Raw genomic sequence first — 20,628 nt, 5'->3', positions numbered from 1 at the left:
TTCCGAATAAAAAGGGTCCACACCCTCTTTTCTGCACCAAATGCAGAATCTCTTCCATTTGAGTTGGTAAGTTTTATTCGTGGAAGGAGCTCTAGCCTGGGAGAGAACATCTTTTATCTTATTCGAAATGGGAAGATTCATAAATTCTCGCTGTTCAGAAGCCATGCTGTCAGGTGCAATGACTCTGGATTCGGATGCCAAACTTGCCCTTCTGACATTGTGAGAAGGTCCAGGATGGTTCTCAAGAGAAGAGGAGGAACCAGCGACAACAGATGGAGCTCCGTGTACCAGAACTGTCTCGGCCAAGCAGGGGCTATCAAGATCATCTTGCATGGTTCTATCTTGATCTTCCTAATAAGCCTCGGGATCAGTGGAATGGGGGGAAAGGCATAGACAAATGTCCTTGACCAGGCTATTCCCCAATGATCCTCAGTGGTGAAGCCTGCTTGCATAGGACCGGCATTTCTTGTTGGTCGATGTGGCAAATAGATCTATTGCCGGTTTGCCCCACTGACGGAAGACCTCGTCCAGCACCCGCTAGTTCAGCTCCCACTCGTGGCTGACCGTGGATAACCTGCTTAGTCTGTCGGCATTCTCGTTTAAAATCCCCGGCAGGTGTTCTGCCTGCAGTGACATTCCATGAAGGATCGCCCATTCCCAGATCTCTTGAGCTTCCTGAGACATGGGAGAGACCTGGTTCCTCCTTCCTTGTTCACGTAATGCATTGCCGTGGTGTTGTCTGTCCGGATGAGAACTTTTTCACCTCTTAGGCGTGGAAGAAAAGCTTGAAGAGATAGTTTGATTGCTCTTTGCTCCAAGAGATTGATATGGAGTCGACGGTACTGAGGAGACCAATGTCCACTGACATGCAGGTCTTACATCACCGCTCCCCAACCTTCCAATGACGCATCAGTTATCACCACCTGAGGAGACGGATCGCTTACGAAGGATAGACCTTGGGACAAGTTCTCTTGCTTTGTCCGCCACAAGGACGCTCTTTTCATCGTCGGGGTCATGGCCACCTTGTAGTCGAATTATCCAAGGATTTGCTTCCATTGGATTTCCAGTTGTTCCTGAAGGGGACGCATCCTAAATCTGCAGTGTGGAATTAGAGGAATGCATGACAAAATTACCCCTAGAAAAGATTTGTAGCGGCGTACTGAAAGACACCTTCTTTTTTGTAAGTCTAGTGCCATGGTCTGCAATTTCTCTTGCCTCTCCAAGGTTGGGAAAGCTTTTGAGAGATTAGAGTTCAGGATGGCTCCCAGGAAGCGTGCTGTCCTGGACGGGATCAGAGATGACTTCTCTTAGTTTAAAGTGAGTCCTAGATTTTGAAACAGGTGTGTACATGCTCGGACAGCTTCCCTCGCTGCCTCCCTGGAAGGAGCCTTTATTAACCAGTCGTCCAGGTAAGGGAAGACTTGAAAGTGATTTCTTCGAAGAAACACAGCTACAGGCACCAGCACCTTTGTGAAGATCCTGGGGGTTGAGCGAAGACCAAAAGGTAAAACCTTGAATTGAAAGTGGCTCTTGGCTACTATAAACCGTAGAAACCTTCTGTGCGCTGGGTGAATTGGTACATGAAAATACACATCTTTGAGATTGAGTGTGGCCATGAAATCTCCCGAATTGACAAGCCGTAGAATGTCTTGTAGAGAGACCATCCGAAAAAAGATCGGGAGATGAGATAGGTGTTGAGCTCCGTGACATCTAAAATGGGACGCCATTTCTCTGGTGTCTTCCTCACCAGGAAGAACCTGAAATAGAATCCCTCTCCTCTTTGGTCGGGGGGAACCGGCTCTATAGCACCCTTCAGGAGCCTTTGATGGACTTCGAGACGCAGGAGACGCAGATGTTTTGACGGAATGGCAGCAGAGGGGTTGGATGGTGGGATGTGGGTGAATTCCAAAGTATGGCCTTTTCGAATGATGTTGAGCACCCAACGGTTCAATTCCGAAGGTATCGTGACACCCTGCCTCCTACTGATGGACATGCGGAGGTGTGCACAGTAGGCTGCTAATGTCTCTTGGACGCATCTCGTCCTTGGCGAGCCTGTTTCCCTCTGTTATTAGGTCCAGAGTAATTGGAGGACTGGCCTTGCCGCTGGTGATAAGGTTGGCGATATTGCTGCAAACCTGAGCCATAGGACGAGTACCTTTGTTGTTGATAAGATCCTCTGTAGGTGGTGCTTTTGCCTCTGGATCCTCTAAAAGGAGCTTTACGGTACTGAAGCGTACCCAACAACTTAGCGGTCTCAGTATCTTTGTAATATCCTGGAGAGTGTTGTCTATCACCTTTCCAAATAATTCCTCTCCATCAAAAGTAAGATCCAAGATTTTATTTTGGATCTCGGGCCTAAACCAGGTCACCTTAAGCCAACCCTGGCGACGAAGGACTGCGGCCCCAGCCAAAGAACGAAAAGCCGTCATAGCAATATCCATGGCACAGTCTATGATCTCCATTGATGCTGCCTCACCTTCTTGCAGAACCTTTCTAGCTTCTGTCTTCGACTCAGGAGGACGCTTTTCCATGTACGGTGACATATCACACCAAAGTTGGCAATCATATCTGCCTAAAATCGCCAGGGCATTCGCAGCCCGCACTCTTAGACTCACCATTGAGGAGAACCTCTTCCCGGCATTGTCCAATCTCCTTCCCTCTTTATCCGGAGGAGTTGGTAAAGGAGCAGATGGATTGCGGGACTTTCTCTGCGCCGCTTGAGAGATGACCGAATCAGGTCTTGGGTGTCCTGTCAACGAGGCCGGACCATCCTCAGGCGCCTTGTATTTCTTGTCTAGACGCAGTAGTACAGGGACCACCGTCGCTGGATTTTTCATTGCCTTAAGACCTTCATGCCACAGATGCTGGACAATAGGTATGGATCTTGTTGCTTTTATAAGGTTCCTTAAAGTCATATAAGAAACATTCGGTGGCAACAGAAGGCATTGCTAATTTGAATCTGCCAGCCGCTCTCTCCATCAGTTGATGAAACCCCCTATATCTGCTGGCGGGGAGTCAACCGGATCCGGGCATGGAGATGCCGGGTCTGGAATGACATACTCATCCCATTCTGAAGCTTGATCAGGTACATCATCCAAATTTTGATCCTCGTTCGAGGAATCATCATGGGTGTCCATTGGTCTAGACGGCGCCTGTGGAACTGATGTCTGTGGCTGAGGTGATCCCTGGGCCGGCAACTCCGGAACAATCATAGAGGAAGCTGCAGGGATAGGCATGGCTTGTGCAACCGAAGCTGGAGCAGGATGTGCACTTCTCGCTTTATAATCCTGTAGCATGTTATGAAGGTCCTGTAAGAAAGATGACGGTGCAGAAACCATGTCTTGTCTGGAGTACTGCTGTGGCTGGGCAGAATGATGATGATAGCCACTCCTGGTCGTACTCTCACTCAGAATCCGTTTCCTGGCACTTAACCAGAAGTTGAGATGGACTATTTGCATAGCCATACGAGTTCTGATCATCATCCCCCCGATTCATCCTCATCAAAAAGGAAAGCTGGTGGCAAGGGGCTAACCGGTGTGATTCTGGTCATTGAGATTGTAATTCTCTTTTCCGACGACAAAATAGTCGACGGTCCCGTCGACGATGGTATGGATAATACTGCCACCGTCGGCTTCGTCAATGGAATAATCGTCGTCGGCGAAAGGACACTCAAGGACGAGATGGGCGTCGTCGATGCCATCGACGATGAGACTGATGACACTCCAGCCGTCGTCATCATCAATGTTGTCGCCGTCAAGGCCCTCGTCGACGACACCGTCGTTGTCGCCACCGTCGCCGAACAATTTGTCGTCGCAGACATCCTCGTCGACGCCGCTGTCGTCGACATCCTCGTCGACGCCGCTGTCATCAGTGACTCCCCCGTCGACGTAACTGCCGTCAACGACTCCATCCTCGTCGACGATCCCGTCGACGCCGATTGCCCGTCGACGGGACCAATTTAAGTTTAGCCTTCACTTTCTTCGTCGACGGAACCTCCGTCCACGACGCCTTAATCGTAGAGAACTTGGAACTTCTGTCAGATTTACCAGAAGATTGAGAAGAGGGTTTCTTGAAGGCTGAATCAGTCTTCACACCCACAGAAGGCGTAGATGGTCCCACCCTCTCCTTTTCATTGTGGTGAGGAGATTCGCCTGGACCTTGGCTAAGTAGAGAAGTGTGGCTCAATGGTTAGAGCGGCAGACCCTGATGCAGAGGTCTAGCCCGGGACCAGGGTTCAATTCCCCGCCTCGGCGGGTCTTGGGCTCAAAAATTCCACGGACCTGATAATTCTCGCCTCGGTGCCTATTCCAATCATGGAGTCCCACTCTGCAACTCTGGGCAATAGCTTGCTTAATCTCCACAATGGCCCCCACAACGCTAAGGATGCCTGGCCTCCACCTTGGGGGTGCCCAGGAGTGGACGCCTCATAGGGAAAGCCAGGATGGGTTCCACAGCGGTATTCGTACAAGCGCCTTGAGACCCTTGCGGGTGAGTAGTGTCAGACATCCTAGCAGGAACAGCTAGCAATTTGAAGAGAAACCTGAAGAAAAAACTTCTGAAGAACGGAGATTGAGCAGAGTTCAAAGTAGACTCCCTAAGCACAACGTGCGGTAGAAAATCTGAGGCTCTGAGGTTCCTTCAGGAGGGTTCTATGGGGTGAGGCTCTTCTGATTGGCTGATGCCTGATTTGGTCTCCATTACACAAAGAGGTGGATATGCTACAAAAGGGAATGAGGCCTAGGCCTTTTTCTTTCTCTTTTGTACCTACTGCTATGTTATTTTTGTTACCGAGACTCCCATTCCAACGACGGGGAATGATACAAAATGTAAAATGTAATGTAATGTAATGTAATTTGACTTATATAGCGCACAAATCACCCGAAGGTCTCAGGGCGCTTGCTTAGGGAACCCGTCCTGGTATTCCCTTGTGAGATACCCCCGGCAGGGTATCCACAAGGTGAAAGCCAGGCATCCCGCCGCGAGGGGCCGTAGTGGAGATTAAGCAAGCTATTGCCCAGAGTCGCAGAGTGTGACCCCGTGAGTTGAGTAGGCACCGGCGCGAGAATTAACGAGTCCGTGGAATTTTGAGCCCGAGACCCTGCCGCGTCGGGAATCGAACCCTGGTCCACAGCCGCTCTCAGCCTCCGGGTCTGCCGCCTCTAACCCCTGAGCCACACTTCTCCACTGCATGGGAATCTATGAAAGTTCCAATCCTGGGGCAAACAGTACATTTACATTTCTGCCTCTCACCACACTTAACAGCCAACTACAAAGAAATGTCAGGGTAAGTAAACCACTTAATATGGAAAGTAAATTAAAGACTTAACATGAACTGGCATGGAGTACCAAGAAAGATACAGAATAGTTTGCCAAGGCTTTCACATCTAAACCTCATCACTCGTTTCCAATTCTTCCCAGCACATCCTCACCTCAAAGTTACACCCCTGTTTTCCATGATTAGGTCATCTATGTAATACATCCTTATTTCATCAATCTATGTCTTTGAAGTAGTATGATAGATGAAAGATGTTTAATTGCAAGAAACATCATTTGTGTTGAAAAACTGCCACTTTGGCCCAAAAAACAATAAATTCAATGATTTGTAGAAGTACCTAGGTGTAATGGCAACACAGAGTGAGCTTGCAACCCTTCAAACAGCTGGGGGTAGATTATTGTAAATGCTCAACTCTCATAAAAAGTTTGCACTTAATCATTCTTTCCAGATTAAATACACAAGAAAATAGGATGCGGGTTCAGCCTGATTAGAGATTTGGGGAAAACATTGTAAGTTATGAAATAGGGAGTATTTCTGAACAATTAGTACAGAAAGTTAAACAATTTAGGAAGAAAAAGAAAAGTCCCCCTCTTCTTTACCGGCTTCGCTTTCGTGAGTTCTCTGGTGTAAAAATACAGAGGGATAATATAACATGAATTACTTTCCAATTTCTTCTTTTGCATTTTCCAGATCTTAGGATTTTGTCTGAGATTTTGTGGTACCCTACTTATTTGTCAGAAAGCCTAAGCATTATCACACATGAAAATATATCAAGTGATCCTAGTCTGCAGCTTTGGTTATAAATAAAGAGTACACACCTGGGAACTTCAGAGCATTCCAGATGACGACGGTGTTGTCCACACTGCAGGATGCCAGCCAAGCGTCATGGGGCGACCAGGCCACGTCCATCACATCTATCATTAAGAAAAACAAATGATAAGCCAGATCCAGCAGCTTCTACGTTGCCGCTCATTCTGCAACTACATGATGGGATTCATGGGCAGTAATAGGTACATCAGCTACAGAGTAGGATGGTCTGCAGAGAGTGAGCTCCATGAAGCATTTCGATTATTCCATTTAAATATAAGAATTCAAGAGATTAAAGAAGAAGCTTATTCAGGTAAGAGCGATGAGGTGTACGGACACTAGAAATAATCTGTCATATTCTTAGCTAGCCACACAGCCCTACCGAGCTACATCATTGTGACCTTGATAACAACATGATATTTTCCAATCTTTAAATATGTAAATAAATCTCAATCCAAATAATATGCAAAACTCCCTCCAGTCTCATCCTTCCAGACAGTTCTACTGATGTATGTCTAAAATGAATTACCAGCTGTTCTACAGCTGATGCTCTCAGTCATTCCCGATACAATACCAACTCATAAGCAAGGCTCCGAGCTACAGAACTTCACCAAAACAATTAACCCACACTTCTACCAATGAACCTCAGTCTTTCCCAGAAACACCCCCTGATGGCCACCACACAACCCTGTCGGCGATGCTGAATAATCATGTCTACTGATTCCAAACAGAACAGATGATCTGCCAAGCATGTGGGCATGTTAAAGACAAATATTGTAACCAGTTAAGCTGGCACAAGTCAGTGACTAATACCAATTTCAGTGAAAGCCCTGAAGCGGAGTTGCAGAGCATTGAGCCAACGTAACTGCTTCCTATATTAAAAAAATAAGACGATAAAACAAAGGCATTATATTATGAAAAACTTGGTTTTGCGCTACTTTGATGAGAAGTAAACATTGTGCAGCATGTGACTCTTATCCTGTACTTACCCCCAGTATGACTCCGGAGAATAGACACACACCGCCACTGCTCCACATTTGCAAGTTTGTTGCTGGATCCAAACACAGTACTTGGTCCAATGTACCTGTGCAAAGCAAGGAAACGTTTCAGGGTAAGCTTGAGTCGGTAGGTCATAATCTCCCATCAGTTTATCTGCCGCTCTTTCATAATATAATAATAATAATAATAATATATAAATACACATGCTGCATTACAGACTTGTGTATTATCACTAAAAGGTGTTTGCCTTTATGCTGTAAAAGACACAATGTGCCTAACAAAGGTCTGTGGAGACAGAGTTCTGCAGTAAAGTGTGGCAAACCTGAAGTGGGTATTGGAAATTATGATACCTACTCCTCTGGAGAATAACAAAATCTTCCACAGAATAGATTTTATTATTATTCGAGGTTTAATTAAGTACTCTTGGCCAAATGTATCAATATTAGGAATAGTGATTACCTAATTGAGATTTTCTGCCAATTACAATTGGGAAATTGCTATTCCTAATGTATGAAACTCAGAGTTTCATTTAGCGATTCAAGGTTTTGTCGCAAATCAACCTACCTAATGAATATTAATGAGGTAGGTCGCAATTTGCGGCCCATTAGGAATCAGCATCATCACAGGGATGGAGGCCTGCTGAGGTCATAACACCCCCATGTCTGTGACTACTTTTAAATAAAGAATTTTTTAAAATGCAACCTGTTTTCCTTAAAAGAAAATGATATGAGCTTAACCCTTTCCGTGTTCATGACGGAGCGGTTTCGTCATGAGCCACGGTCGGCGTGTGCTCATGATGGAACCGCTTCGTCATGGCACCCACCCATGGGGGAAGCGCTGGCGCTCCCCCCATTGGCAGCCGATCTAGCCCCCACAGAGAGGGATGGCAGGGGAAGAGTTTTCCCTGCCACCCCCGACCCCCTCTCGGTGCTCCTGTGAAGTCAGCGAGCACAGCGCACGCTGATGTAATCAGGAAGCGTTGGACGCCTGGAAACCATTTGTTTCGAGGTGTCCAGATGAGGAGAAGGTGAGTTTTGGGCTCCGGTGGGGCAAGGGGGGGGAGGGGGCAGATCCGGTCTCATTGAGGCATCGGGGGAGAGGAAAGAGCAATTCCAGAGGAAAGAGCAATTCCTCTCCCCTGATGTCTCAATGCAGGGCATTCCTGCTACACAATCGCGCACAGCGTCACGATCGTGCAGCAGGAATGCCTACACTAGACACCAGGGATATCTTTTTTGTGAAAAGGTAGCGACCCCTTGGGCAAGGGTCGCTTCCAGGGGCCAGATTTTTTTAAAGTATATTCTGCGCTCCCCCTCGCCCCCCGAATGGCAGATCGGTTTGTTTATTTGGCCTTTCCAGAAAACCCCACTAGACACCAGGGAGTGTTTTAAATTTTAAATGGAAGCGACCCCTTGGGCAAGAGTAGATTCCTTATGGGCCTAAATCATTTTTAAGACTTTTCAGCCCCCTGGGGACAGATCGCCTGCATTTTTTGGCGTTTCTGGCCCCAGGAGGGGGGCAGAAAAGCCCATTAGAGCCAGGGATTTAAAAATAAATATACTTGAAGCGAACCCTTGGGCAACGGTCGCTTCCAGGGGACATTTTTTTGTGTGTAATCTGCCCACCCTGGGGGCAGATCGGCCCTTTTATTTGGCCTTTCTGCCCCCATTTGGGTAGTGACATAGTGTGTTATAATGTTAATTATTTTATTTCTTGTGAATTGCAATTGTAATGCTTTATTTCTCCCTTTTTGTTCTACTTCAAGGCTTTTGCTCTTTAGACTGTTCCAGGTTGCGGTTTCGTTACTGGTGGTTCTGCTGTTTGTATAGTTGCATGAGTTTGGTAAGAGACTTTTTTTTATACAATGTAAATGTTTTTCATTTCTCTGCATGAATGTGTTTTTTGCAAATGGTGTAATAATAGCAGTATGTTTGGCTTCTGTTTTTTTGAGTGTCAAAAACATTTTGCATTCGTGTTCGATGTGTATTTTGTTGTCTTGTGAGTTATTTGTTTTTAGGTCTCGCGACCTATCGATGTGCGCAAGCGCATCGAGCGGAGCGAGAATTCATGTGGCGAAAACAGCTTCAAACCAAAGGGCTTTCAGCCCCGCGGTTTTCATGCTGTTCACGTGAACCACGTGATAACATGCACGCGCATTCAGGGCCAGCCAGCCCAGCACATCAAAGGGCTTCTCCTCCCCTAATTATTCATGGCCGGCCAGCCGGCTGTCCCGGAACGGCTAATTAGGGGAGGAGAAGCCCTTTGATGTGCTTCACACCAATGCGCCTCAGTCATTCCTCTTCTTTGTATTTGCTTCCAGACTCCGATCTGCTCATGTGCACAAGACGCTTTACACATTACACTCATCTGCCTGAAGTGGGAGTTTTAAACAAGCAAAGCTGGTCCTTCTGTACTTGCAGTTTCACTTCTAATGTGTGTTGTTATTTATCATGATTTTTAGCTGAGGTGTATCACGCTTGTTCATGAGTGTGATCTCTTAATACTGTGAAATGTTTTCTAAGTTGTTTTTGATTGTCTTACCACTGGAGGTCTCCCTGTGCTACATTTAGCCTCTGACACATGCAACGCCACGCAACCACGCAACGCCACGCAACCACGCAACGCCACGCAACTACGCAACGCCACTCAACTACGCAACGCCACGCAACTACGCAACGCCACGCAACTACGCAACGCCACTCAACTACGCAACGCCACTCAACTACGCAACGCCACGCAACTACGCAACGCCACGCAACTACGCAACGCCACTCAACTACGCAACGCCACTCAACTACGCAACGCCACGCAACTACGCAACGCCACGCAACTACGCAACCCCACTCATCTACGCAACGCCACGCAACTACACGCAACTACGCAACGCCACGCAACTACGCAACGCCACGCAACTACGCACCGCCACGCAACTACGCAACGCCACGCAACTACGCAACGCCACTCAACTACGCAACGCCACGCAACTACGCAACGCCACGCAACTACGCAACGCCACGCAACTACGCAACGCCACTCAACTACGCAACGCCACGCAACTACGCAACGTCACGCAACTACGCAACGCCACTACGCAACGCCGCTCAACTACGCAACGCCGCTCAACTACGCAACGCCGCAATGCCACGCAACTACGCAACTCCACTCAACTATGCAACGCCACTCAACTACGCAACGCCACGCAACTACGCAACGCCACGCAACTACGCAACGCCACGCAACTACGCAACGCCACGCAACTACGCAACCCCACTCATCTACGCAACGCCACGCAACTACGCAACGCCACGCAACTACGCAACGCCACTCATCTACGCAACGCCACGCAACTACGCAACGCCACGCAACTACGCAACGCCACGCAACTACGCAACGCCACTCAACTACGCAACGCCACTCAACTACGCAACGCCACGCAACTACGCAACGCCACGCAACTACGCAACGCCACGCAACTACGCAACGCCACGCAACTACGCAACGCCACTCAACTACGCAACGCCACTCAACTACGCAACGCCACGCAACTACTCAACGCCACTCAACTACGCAACGCTCACACATGCAACGCCACTCACACATGTAACGCCACTCACACATGCAACGCCACTCACACATGCAAAGCCACTCACACATGCAAAGCCACTCACCCAAGCAACGCCACGCAACCAAGCAACGCCACGCAACTACGCAACGCCGCTCAACTACGCAAGGCCGCTCAACTACGCAAGGCTACGCAACGCCGCGCAACTACGCAACGCCGCAACGCCACGCAACTACGCAACGCCACTCAACTACGCAACGCCACTCAACTACGCAACGCCACGCAACTACGCAACGCCACGCAACTACGCAACCCCACTCATCTACGCAACGCCACGCAACGCCACGCAACTACGCAACGCCACGCAACTACGCAACGCCACGCAACTACGCAACTACGCAACGCCACTCAACTACGCAACGCCACTCAACTACGCAACGCCACTCAACTACGCAACGCCACTCAACTACGCAACGCCACTCAACTACGCAACGCCACTCAACTACGCAACGCAACGCAACTACGTAACGCCACGCAACTACGCAACGCCACGCAACTACGCAACGCTACGCAACGCCACGCAACGCCACTCAACTACGCAACGCCACGCAACTACGCAACGCCACGCAACTACGCAACGCCACGCAACTACGCAACGCCACGCAACTACGCAACGCCACGCAACGCCGCAATGCCACGCAACTACGCAACACCACGCAACGCCGCAACGCCACGCAACTACGCAACGCCACAACGCAACGCCACTCACACATGCAACGCCACGCAACTACGCAACGCCACGCAACTACGCAACGCCACTCACACATGCAACGCCACGCAACTACGCAACGCCACACAACTACGCAACGCCACTCAACTACGCAACGCCACTCAACTACGCAACGCCACTCAACTACGCAACGCCACTCAACTACGCAACGCCACTCAACTACGCAACGCCACTCAACTACGCAACGCCACTCAACTACGCAACGCCGCACAACTACGCAACGCCGCAATGCCACGCAACTACGCAACGCCACGCAACAACGCAACGCTACGCAACAACGCAACGCCACTCACACATGCAACGCCACTCACACATGCAACGCCACGCAACTACGCAACGCCACGCAACTACGCAACACCACTCACACATGCAACGCCACGCAACTACGCAACGCCACGCAACTACGCAACGCCACTCAACTACGCAACGCCACTCAACTACGCAACGCCACTCAACTACGCAACGCCACTCAACTACGCAACGCCACTCAACTACGCAACGCCACTCAACTACGCAACGCCACTCAACTACGCAACGCCGCAATGCCACGCAACTACGCAACGCCACGCAACTACGCAACGCCACGCAACTACGCAACGCCACGCAACAACGCAACGCCACGCAACAACGCAACGCCACTCACACATGCAACGCCACGCAACTACGCAACGCCACGCAACTACGCAACACCACTCACACATGCAACGCCACGCAACTACGCAACGCCACGCAACTACGCAACGCCACTCAACTACGCAACGCCACTCAACTACGCAACGCCACTCAACTACGCAACGCCACTCAACTACGCAACGCCGCACAACTACGCAACGCCGCAATGCCACGCAACTACGCAACGCCACGCAACGCCGCAATGCCACGCAACTACGCAACGCCACGCAACAACGCAACGCCACGCAACAACGCAACGCCACGCCACTCACACATGCAACGCCACTCACACATGCAACGCCACGCAACTACGCAACGCCACGCAACTACGCAACGCCACTCACACATGCAACGCCACGCAACTACGCAACGCCACGCAACTACGCAACGCCACTCAACTACGCAACGCCACTCAACTACGCAACGCCACTCAACTACGCAACGCCACTCAACTACGCAACGCCACTCAACTACGCAACGCCACTCAACTACGCAACGCCGCGCAACTACGCAACGCCGCAATGCCACGCAACTACGCAACGCCACGCAACAAGGCAACGCCACTCACACATGCAACGCCATGCAACTTCGCAACGCCACGCAACTACGCAACGCCACTCAACTACGCAACGCCACTCAACTACGCAACGCCACTCAACTACGCAACGCCACTCAACTACGCAACGCCACTCAACTACGCAACGCCACTCAACTACGCAACGCCGCACAACTACGCAACGCCGCAATGCCACGCAACTACGCAACGCCACGCAACTACGCAACGCGACGCAACAACGCAACGCCACGCAACAACGCAACGCCACGCAACAACGCAACGCCACTCACACATGCAACGCCACTCACACATGCAACGCCACGCAACTACGCAACGCCACGCAACTACGCAACGCCACTCACACATGCAACGCCACGCAACTACGCAACGCCACTCAACTACGCAACGCCACTCAACTACGCAACGCCACTCAACTACGCAACGCCACTCAACTACGCAACGCCACTCAACTACGCAACGCCACTCAACTACGCAACGCCACTCAACTACGCAACGCCGCGCAACTACGCAACGCCGCAATGCCACGCAACTACGCAACGCCACGCAACAAGGCAACGCCACTCACACATGCAACGCCATGCAACTTCGCAACGCCACTCAACTACGCAACGCCACTCAACTACGCAACGCCACTCAACTACGCAACGCCACTCAACTACGCAACGCCGCTCAACTACGCAACGCCGCTCAACTACGCAACGCCGCGCAACGCCACGCAACTACGCAACGCCACGCAACTATGCAACGCCACTCACACATGCAACGCCACGCAACTACGCAACGCCACGCAACTACGCAACGCCACGCAACTACGCAACGCCACTCAACTACGCAACGCCACTCAACTACGCAACGCCACTCAACTACGCAACGCCGCGCAACTACGCAACGCCGCGCAACTACGCAACGCCACTCAACTACGCAACGCCACTCAACTACGCAACGCCACTCAACTACGCAACGCCACTCAACTACGCAACGCCGCGCAACTACGCAGCGCCGCGCAACTACGCAACGCCGCAATGCCACGCAACTACGCAACGCCACGCAACTACGCAACGCCACGCAACTACGCAACGCCACGCAACAACGCAACGCCACGCAACAACGCAACGCCACTCACACATGCAACGCCACGCAACTACGCAACGCCACGCAACTACGCAACACCACTCACACATGCAACGCCACGCAACTACGCAACGCCACGCAACTACGCAACGCCACTCAACTACGCAACGCCACTCAACTACGCAACGCCACTCAACTACGCAACGCCACTCAACTACGCAACGCCGCACAACTACGCAACGCCGCAATGCCACGCAACTACGCAACGCCACGCAACGCCGCAATGCCACGCAACTACGCAACGCCACGCAACAACGCAACGCCACGCAACAACGCAACGCCACGCAACAACGCAACGCCACTCACACATGCAACGCCACTCACACATGCAACGCCACGCAACTACGCAACGCCACGCAACTACGCAACGCCACTCACACATGCAACGCCACGCAACTACGCAACGCCACGCAACTACGCAACGCCACTCAACTACGCAACGCCACTCAACTACGCAACGCCACTCAACTACGCAACGCCACTCAACTACGCAACGCCACTCAACTACGCAACGCCACTCAACTACGCAACGCCGCGCAACTACGCAACGCCGCAATGCCACGCAACTACGCAACGCCACGCAACAAGGCAACGCCACTCACACATGCAACGCCATGCAACTTCGCAACGCCACGCAACTACGCAACGCCACTCAACTACGCAACGCCACTCAACTACGCAACGCCACTCAACTACGCAACGCCACTCAACTACGCAACGCCACTCAACTACGCAACGCCACTCAACTACGCAACGCCACTCAACTACGCAACGCCGCACAACTACGCAACGCCGCAATGCCACGCAACTACGCAACGCCACGCAACTACGCAACGCCACGCAACAACGCAACGCCACGCAACAACGCAACGCCACGCAACAACGCAACGCCACTCACACATGCAACGCCACTCACACATGCAACGCCACGCAACTACGCAACGCCACGCAACTACGCAACGCCACTCACACATGCAACGCCACGCAACTACGCAACGCCACTCAACTACGCAACGCCACTCAACTACGCAACGCCACTCAACTACGCAACGCCACTCAACTACGCAACGCCACTCAACTACGCAACGCCACTCAACTACGCAACGCCACTCAACTACGCAACGCCGCGCAACTACGCAACGCCGCAATGCCACGCAACTACGCAACGCCACGCAACAAGGCAACGCCACTCACACATGCAACGCCATGCAACTTCGCAACGCCACTCAACTACGCAACGCCACTCAACTACGCAACGCCACTCAACTACGCAACGCCACTCAACTACGCAACGCCGCTCAACTACGCAACGCCGCAACACCACGCAACGCCACGCAACTACGCAACGCCACGCAACTATGCAACGCCACTCACACATGCAACGCCACGCAACTACGCAACGCCACGCAACTACGCAACGCCACGCAACTACGCAACGCCACTCAACTACGCAACGCCACTCAACTACGCAACGCCACTCAACTACGCAACGCCACTCAACTACGCAACGCCGCGCAACTACGCAACGCCACGCAACTACGCAACGCCGCGCAACTACGCAACGCCGCGCAACTACGCAACGCCGCGCAACTACGCAACGCCGCGCAACTACGCAACGCCGCGCAACTACGCAGCGCCGCGCAACTACGCAGCGCCGCGCAACTACGCAACGCCACTCACACATGCAACGCCACTCACACATGCAACGCCACTCACACATGCAACGCCACTCACACATGCAACGCCACTCACACATGCAACGCCACTCACACATGCAACGCCACTCACACATGCAACGCCACTCACACACGCAACGCCACTCACACACGCAACGCCACTCACACACGCAACGCCACTCACACACGCAACGCCACTCACACACGCAACGCCACTCACACACGCAACGCCACTCACACACGCAATGCCACTCACACACGCAACGCCACTCACACACGCAACGCCACTCACACACGCAACGCCACTCACACACGCAACGCCACTCACACACGCAACGCCACTCACACACGCAACGCCACTCACACACGCAACGCCACTCACACACGCAACGGCACTCACACACGCAACGCCACTCACACACACAACGCCACTCACGTTGCCAATAGGTCTCGCAGTACGACAGTTGGAGCCATTACAATTGCAAATAACAATGCCTTTCACTTTGGTTATCATTTTAAATACATAAAGGGCTTTGTCATTTACAAAACCAATAGCTCCAACTTTCCTACTGCGAGACCTATTGGCAACGCCAGTGCTTGTTTGTTCTTTCTTTCTAGTGGGATATCGTTTTTGCTATATCTCTGCAGAGTAGGTGCTGGTGAGTGTAGCTGTCTCTTGCAAGTGAATCGTACAGTTTTTGAGTATATAGATCTTTGTAATACAGGCACACTTTTTTTTACTTACTTAGTTTGCACAGTGTTGGTTGTTGTTTACTTGTTTGTGCAGTCTCCTTTCTTAGAAAGGATAAAGGCTAGCTGCAGGATTACTGCTCGGCAGGTTGTTGGTATGCTTTTCGAGTCTTCCTCTGACCATGGTTCAGAGACTGACTCTGCATCTGAGGCAGACAAGGCAGGGGAAGATTCAGGCAGTGAGTTTTCTCTCCACTTGGCATCATTGGATGATGAAGCTACTCTCAGTGCGGATAAAGCTACTCTTAGTGCAGATGAAGTGCCTGTTTTAGTGGAGGACATTGACGTGCTGATAGTGCAGCAAGAAGCATCTGGGCATGCAGCCTGGGGCTGCAAGGCTTTCAATTGTAAGTGATGACCTCTAGGTTGCCCTCGGGATGGTGCAGCCGGCATTGCCAGACTTACTGGTGTTCCAGGGTGTAGAGTAAATACTGAAAATGTTTTGCCGATAAAATATTTTCTGTTGTTTATGGACAATGTGTTTTGGCAGAGATTGTTGAGCAGACTAATTTGTATGCCAAACTGTTTTTGAGGGACAACAGTGCCAGCCTTAGGCCCCACTCTAGAGCTACCCGTGGACTCTCATATATCTGGAAGACATGAAGAAGTTCTTTGGTTTAACTTTTTTGATTGGCTTGCTAAGGAAGTCATCAATGTCTTCATATTGGTCTACCAGTCCCTATATTTCCAGCAGTCATGATTCGTGATAGGTACTTGCTTCTGCTTTGGATGCTGCATTTTGTCGATAATGGTTTAGCGTTGCCACAAGATCACCCTGATTGTGACCGTCTTTTTAAGATTAGGCCTGTCATTGATCACTTTGTTGACCGATTTTCTGAGATCTATGCTCCAGGGAAAGAAATAGCAGTGGATGACTCTTTGGTGTTGTTCAAGGGCCGCTTGGTTTTTAGGCAATACATTCCTAGTAAGAGGGAACGCTATGGAATTAAGCTGTATATGCTGTGTAACAGTAGGACTGAATAAGTCTTTAATTTCAGGGTGTACACCGGTAAGGAATCCAGGATTAAGCCCCCTGGTTGTCCGTCCACTTTTGGAGGTTTGGATGTGTGTGTGAGAGTAAGTAGTTTGTAGACACAGTCAATGTACAGAAGTCAGGTATGGATGTGTGTGAAAGTAGTTTGTAGACACAGGTGTGTCTGTGTGTCTGTAGTCAATTTACCAGAATCGCTGCATCGCGGGGTACATGGAATGCTATTTCTGCAAAAGTCAGAGGCTGTGCCTAGGTCCAATAATTCAAGGAGTTTTTCGGGCTCCCATAGAATAATTCAGGGACGCCATGTTGTGATGGCTGCCGACCCCGGGTTCAGACCTGTGCAAGCACTGTGCTCAGGGCTCCATGAACACCTTGTGAGCTGGGGCACAGACGTGCAAGCTCTTGCTCACACTGAGAAAACCGTAAAATATAACACTCTGCATGCTTTCTAACCTTTCTCCCATTAAACACATGTGGCATCAAATAACCTTCTGGGGATGCTTCCTCTGTACACAGGGGTCATGTGCATGAAAGTTCGATCAATCACCAGAAATAACAATGCAGCCTATCTAGAGGGCAATATTAACACATATTCAATATTGTGTGGAGATAAGTACAGTCTGTTCACATTATGTTCTTTTTTTCTTAGAAGCAATTGATATAACATGGACCCATGGAGAATTGACCGTTTTAGAGCTGTATATGTAGATGTTGAGTGGCAGACACTTGCAATGCTTTCATTTTTAAACTAAATCACCCATGCAACATACACAGGCCCCCCTATCACTGTGTATGTTCTCATAAATGGCACATCTATTAGCCCCTTGTAGAGGCGACTCTGGACTATATGGCGAAGCGCGCGTCTCAGCGCTGCCATTACCGCCAACCTACTAATATGGACAGAATAATGCACTCCAGTGGGCGCAGGAAAATGCACATTTTGTTGGCGCAACCATGCAACTGGTGTTTATGTAAACCGCTCAAATTCCTTCAGGTCGAGTTTCTGCTACATAAAATTGCAAAAAAATAAGCAGGTCAACAAACAGATACTCCTCATCTTTATAGGGCTCTCTCCTTCCTGGAGCAACCATAAAACTGCCTCCAAGTGGTGTAATCAGTTTGCAAGAAACAGGAGATTGGCTTTTATGGAGCCATGAAGTGCACCCTGCGGCTACAACCCATTGTGTTATTTGTATTTTGTAAAGGGTGGTGTTTAATGCAGGAAAATGTGTTCCTATTAAACACCATTTTGCACGAGAGACAGAGAAGTAACGTACCTTAAATCAATTTAACTGTAACACGAGTTGTAAATAATATTTAAAAGCACCATCCTAATTTACATTTTTTTCAGCACTAGTTCTTAGGCATGTGCTTTAAAATAGGCGGTAGATGAGGAGACGTGCGGTCAGTCTCATTAACCTCAAAGTTTATTGCAATTGGATGCAAAGTACGAACTCGCAGGAACCTAACTTGGCCGTAGAGGACCACAACAAATGTAACAAGTACTGACAAAGCTAAAAAGATGGCAACCAACGCCCGACCGGTCGACTTTGCCAATGTTTGTTTACAGTTGTTTACAGTTTGCAATTTAATGCAAGTGTAATAATACCTTACGGACCGCAGTGATATGGAAAATGCTCCTTACCAGTATGCATCAGTTCTTGGCATGTAGCTGCAGAGTCCTACACTTAGCAATAGATCGCCACCTGGTGTTGGGCTTGGATGATTGCAGGTTGTTGTCTTCTTGGAAGAAGTCTTTGTAGTCATGAGATAGGTGACTCCTCCCTTGGACAATACTGCGCATTGTCATCGACTCCATTCTCAGATTGTTTTTTGCCATGATGGGAAATGATGGAGTTAGTAGAAGTTAAGAGAAAGGATGTCCATCCGTGTGCATCTAATTAGGATGAGTACTGGAACGGATACAAGTCCCGGGGAGGCGGGAGGGCGTGTAGGACTCTGAAGCTCTACATGCCAAGAACAGATGCATACTGGTAGGTAGCATTTTCCGTTCGAGGCATTTGAGCTGCAGATCCTACACTTGGCAACGATTGTGCAGCAGTGTCTCCCCTAGCGGTGGTCGCTTGTATCCGTTGCAGCATACTGAAATAGTGTTTTAAGGACAGCTTGGTCCACTGCAGCTTGCTGCTTGGCTTGCACATCAACACAATAGTGTTTAGTGAAGGTGTGTATTGTAGACCATGTTGCTGCCTTGAGTGGCTCACTGGTTAGAGCGGCAGACTCTGAAGCAGAGATCCGGCCCGGGACCAGGGTTCAAGTCCCGACGCGGCAGGGTCTTGGGCTCAATGTCCGCGGACTCGATAATTCTCGCCTTGGCGCCTACTCTGATCATGGGTCCCACGCTGCAACTCCGGGCAATAGCTTGCTTAATCTCCACAACGGCCCCTACAACACTGGGATGCCTGGCTTCACCTTGGGGGTGCCCAGGAGGGGCATCTCACAGGGAGAGCCAGAAATGGTTTCCCAGCGTTATACAGCGCCGGGACGCCCCGTTGGGACAGCTGTGCGCTTTACAAAATACACTACACACACACACACACATATATCCTCTAGTGGTATGTTTTACACACACACACACACACACATATATCCTCTAGTGGTATGTTTCCTAAGAAAGCCATGGAGGCTCCTAGTTTGCGGGTGGAGTGTGCTCTAGGAGGAACGGTTAGTGTACATTTAGCTTTTTGATAGCATATTTGAATACACTTCACAATCCATCTGGCAATTCCTCCCTTAGAGATGGGATTGCCTTTGTGTGGGGGAGAGAAAGATACAAATAGTTGTTTTGTCTTTCTGAAGGATTTAGTCCTGTCTGTGTAGTATAGTTGAGCTCTTCTAACATCTACGGTGTGTAAAGCCCTTTCTGCAACAGAGTCCGGTTTTTGAAAAAAACACTGGTAACTCTACTGATTGGTTTAGGTGAAAAGGAGTAATCACTTTTGGCAGGAATTTAGGATTGGGTCTAAGAACCACCTTGTTAGGATGTATTTGATAAAATGGTTCTTCTAGTGTGAATGCTTGTATTTCACTAACTCTTCTGAGAGAGGTGATGGCAACAAGGAAGACAGTTTTCCATGTTAGAAATTGCAGTTCACACTTATGTAAAGGCTCAAAAGGGGGCCCATGAGTCTTGTAAGGACCACATTTAGGTTCCATACTGGAGCAGGTGGTAACCTCGGTGGGATTATTCGTTTTAATCCTTCCATAAATGCTTTTATTGCAGGTACTCTAAAGAGATATAGATGTTGTCTATTTTGTAAATAGGCTGCAATTGCTGCTAGATGCAGGCATATGGAAGAATAAGCCAAATTGGCCCTTTGTAGGTGTATAAGGTAGCAGATGATATTTTGGATGGAAACATCCAGTGGATCAAT

At 49.8% G+C, this 20,628-nt stretch overlaps 1 protein-coding gene across 2 annotated transcripts in view; it reads right to left on the bottom strand.

Annotated features, from left to right (window-relative positions):
- Positions 1-20,628, bottom strand: part of HIRA (histone cell cycle regulator) — a 436,977-nt gene that overhangs the window by 303,091 nt on the left and 113,258 nt on the right. For both annotated transcript variants that reach the window (XM_086942648.1, XM_086942649.1), the window contains exons 5-6: positions 7,072-7,166; positions 6,094-6,189 (exon numbers count right to left, since the gene is read on the bottom strand). In XM_086942648.1, coding sequence (XP_086798774.1) covers positions 6,094-6,189; positions 7,072-7,166 — 191 coding nt within the window. The remainder of the gene's footprint in view (positions 1-6,093; positions 6,190-7,071; positions 7,167-20,628) is intronic.

Source organism: Lissotriton vulgaris, chromosome 11, assembly GCF_964263255.1.
Source record: "Lissotriton vulgaris chromosome 11, aLisVul1.2, whole genome shotgun sequence".
Lineage (NCBI taxonomy): Eukaryota > Metazoa > Chordata > Amphibia > Caudata > Salamandridae > Lissotriton > Lissotriton vulgaris.
Note: the sequence above shows the minus strand (reverse complement) of the source record. Positions and strands in the feature narration are given on the sequence as shown.